The following is a 2,356-nucleotide window of genomic DNA, read 5'->3' as shown; positions in this document are numbered from 1 at the left end:
CTCCACTAGTTAAGTGTCTGCAGGAAATCCACATGATTAAGAAGCACGAAGACCACCGCTGGGCATATGACTCTAAGCTATCTAAATGGAACCTTTACTTAGATGAGAATACAGTTCCCAGACCCGCTAAAAATCCAGAGTATCTTGTACTCTACACAAAAAAGAACATAACTCCATATCGTTGCCAGGAGTACATTGAACAGCTTAGTTTGCTAAACAAAATTAAGTGCAGTATTCCCGTACGCGTTAAGCTCCTAAGGAAGTGGCAGGGCCAAGAGGTATTCAAATTGATTCTTATTCTGCTGCGGACTGTCGAGGCACCCAGCTTAATAATTGAGTTAGTAGAGGATATAGTTGATCCCAACCCAATACTAACGGAAGAGAATCTAATAGAGCTAAATTACTTAGTAGATGGCATTCCAGAGGAAATGGAGAAGAGAGTGATCGTTTTATCGGCTAAGACAAAGTGTACAGGTATAAAATGGCGTCACTTTTTTGAAGTGATCAGCCCGATCTATAACCTGTCTAATGCCCACACAGACGAACTCAACTTTACTCAACTCAACCAACTACTAGCTAAATACCAAGACAAGTTGAGATAAGTAGATTAAGAGCAGAAATACAATCAAAGTGATCAATAGGTGAAAGGAAAGAGGATTTAAGGATATTTGGAATAGGAAGAGGCATGGCAGGACGACATGCAAAAAGACTCGAGATGGCTTTGGGTGTACTGAGTGTAGTGCTGTTTTTCCTTCTGTTTTTACGAGTAGTATCAATAGCTTCAAAGTCAGCGAGGCCAGATCCAGGATGTCTATTCTATGTAGGAGGCAGAGAAGGACTAGGACTAGGATCAAGTGGTGTATCGAGTGATACATTGTATGGTGGTAGGAGACCGGTGACAAAAGGGCTTAGTGTTGGGGACGGGGAAGAGTTAGGATTGGCAAGAGGACTTAAGCCTAGTTCTAGACTTAGAGATAGACCAGAATCACCAGTTGAGTCACCACTAACCCAACCTAACCCATCCCAACCCAAACCTTCCATTTGTACTTCTATTTCCACTCCTATTTCAACTCCTACTTCGACTGCTAAAACCAAACCCAACCCAACCCAACCCAACTCAATACTAAACCCCTAGCTCAATAAATCACAGTTTAATATGATATTACAATTTCACAACTTCACAACAATCAATCCTAACTCAACTCAGATCAGGAGAAAGAAGACGGGAAGTCCTCACCAGCCGGCACAACAAGCACTCCGCCGAAACCTAGAGGCCCTAACCCAACTCAACCTAACCTAACTGTTGTGCCCCAGGGGAGGATAATGACCTCTCATCCAAATATACTCAACGAGAGACAAATCATCATTCAGGCTGATGTCGGTTTTATTGATTAGAGGTTCGAGTTGAGGTTTTGGGGTGCGAGTCTGAGTCGTTTCTAAGTCTGATATAGTTCTGTGCGAATCCTTCATGTGTCTCCTGGAAGTCTTAAGAAGTCTTAGAAAGTCCTTTATCAATCTTCGTCGTATATTTATACTCTGAAACAAGTGATAACAAGATTGAGATTTCTTTTGGAATATCTTAGCTTATCTAAAGTAGTATGGAATAAATATCTAAGTTCTTTGCCCCTGTAGTTAACTCGTCTAAAAGTAGAGATATCTCGAGAGCCTCATTAAAGATGTGTGGGGGATGGCACGGACACCACACTAACTCAACCTAACCCAACCAAACTCAACCCAATACTAACACAAGAGACCGCAAAAGCCATAAAACAACAATTATGTATTGGGTTAGTATCTGGACTGGTTGCTTATCTACTAGTTAGCTATTGTTGGTATTAAGTTGAGTTGGGATTATGGTCTTATTGGGTGGTTATTTACTGCTGGTTTATGAGTATAACAAGTAAGTAACTTATCTTATCTCTGCTAAGTTATTGCAGAAACCCAAACTAATACTAAAGTAAATAGTAGTAGATAGCCAGAGGCAAAATAAAAGCAAAGTCAAAGTGTGCTAAATCAAAAAAGAACAGACATAGTATTGTATTTTATTTTGCTTCTAATTCATTGATTAAGTTAAGTTTTAGATTAGGTTGAGTTGGGTTGAGTTGGTAATGGTTTGGAAGGGATAGGAGATAGTTGAGTGCTTAGATGAGTGAGTAGGTAGATATTAGTAGACATTAGTACATAACTGCAGTAGACATGCCAATTAGCAACTAAATACCAACCAAATACCAACTCAATACAACCCAAATGAATATAAGAATCTTTTCTTTAGACTAACTCAACTCAAATGAATACATCTTTACTAAAAGATACTCTACTAGACACACACTTCTCACTGTTTGTTGGAGCAGTAATG

At 39.6% G+C, this 2,356-nt stretch overlaps 2 protein-coding genes across 2 annotated transcripts; both read left to right on the top strand.

Moving 5' to 3' along the window:
* Positions 1-602, top strand: NEHOM01_2479 (uncharacterized protein; the record flags this gene model as incomplete). Its single annotated transcript, XM_051491355.1, has 1 exon — positions 1-602. A coding segment is annotated over one exon (602 nt), but the record flags the coding sequence as incomplete, so codon positions are not given.
* Positions 603-685: 83 nt separating this feature from the next.
* On the top strand, positions 686-1,135 carry NEHOM01_2478 (uncharacterized protein; the record flags this gene model as incomplete). Its single annotated transcript, XM_051491354.1, has 1 exon — positions 686-1,135. The coding sequence occupies one exon, from the start codon at positions 686-688 to the stop codon at positions 1,133-1,135; it is 450 nt and encodes a 149-aa protein (XP_051347314.1).
* Positions 1,136-2,356: the final 1,221 nt, after the last annotated feature.

This window comes from Nematocida homosporus (assembly GCF_024244095.1).
Source record: "Nematocida homosporus strain JUm1504 chromosome Unknown 4567, whole genome shotgun sequence".
NCBI lineage: Eukaryota > Fungi > Microsporidia > Nematocida > Nematocida homosporus.
This window is presented reverse-complemented; position numbering and strand designations above follow the sequence as displayed.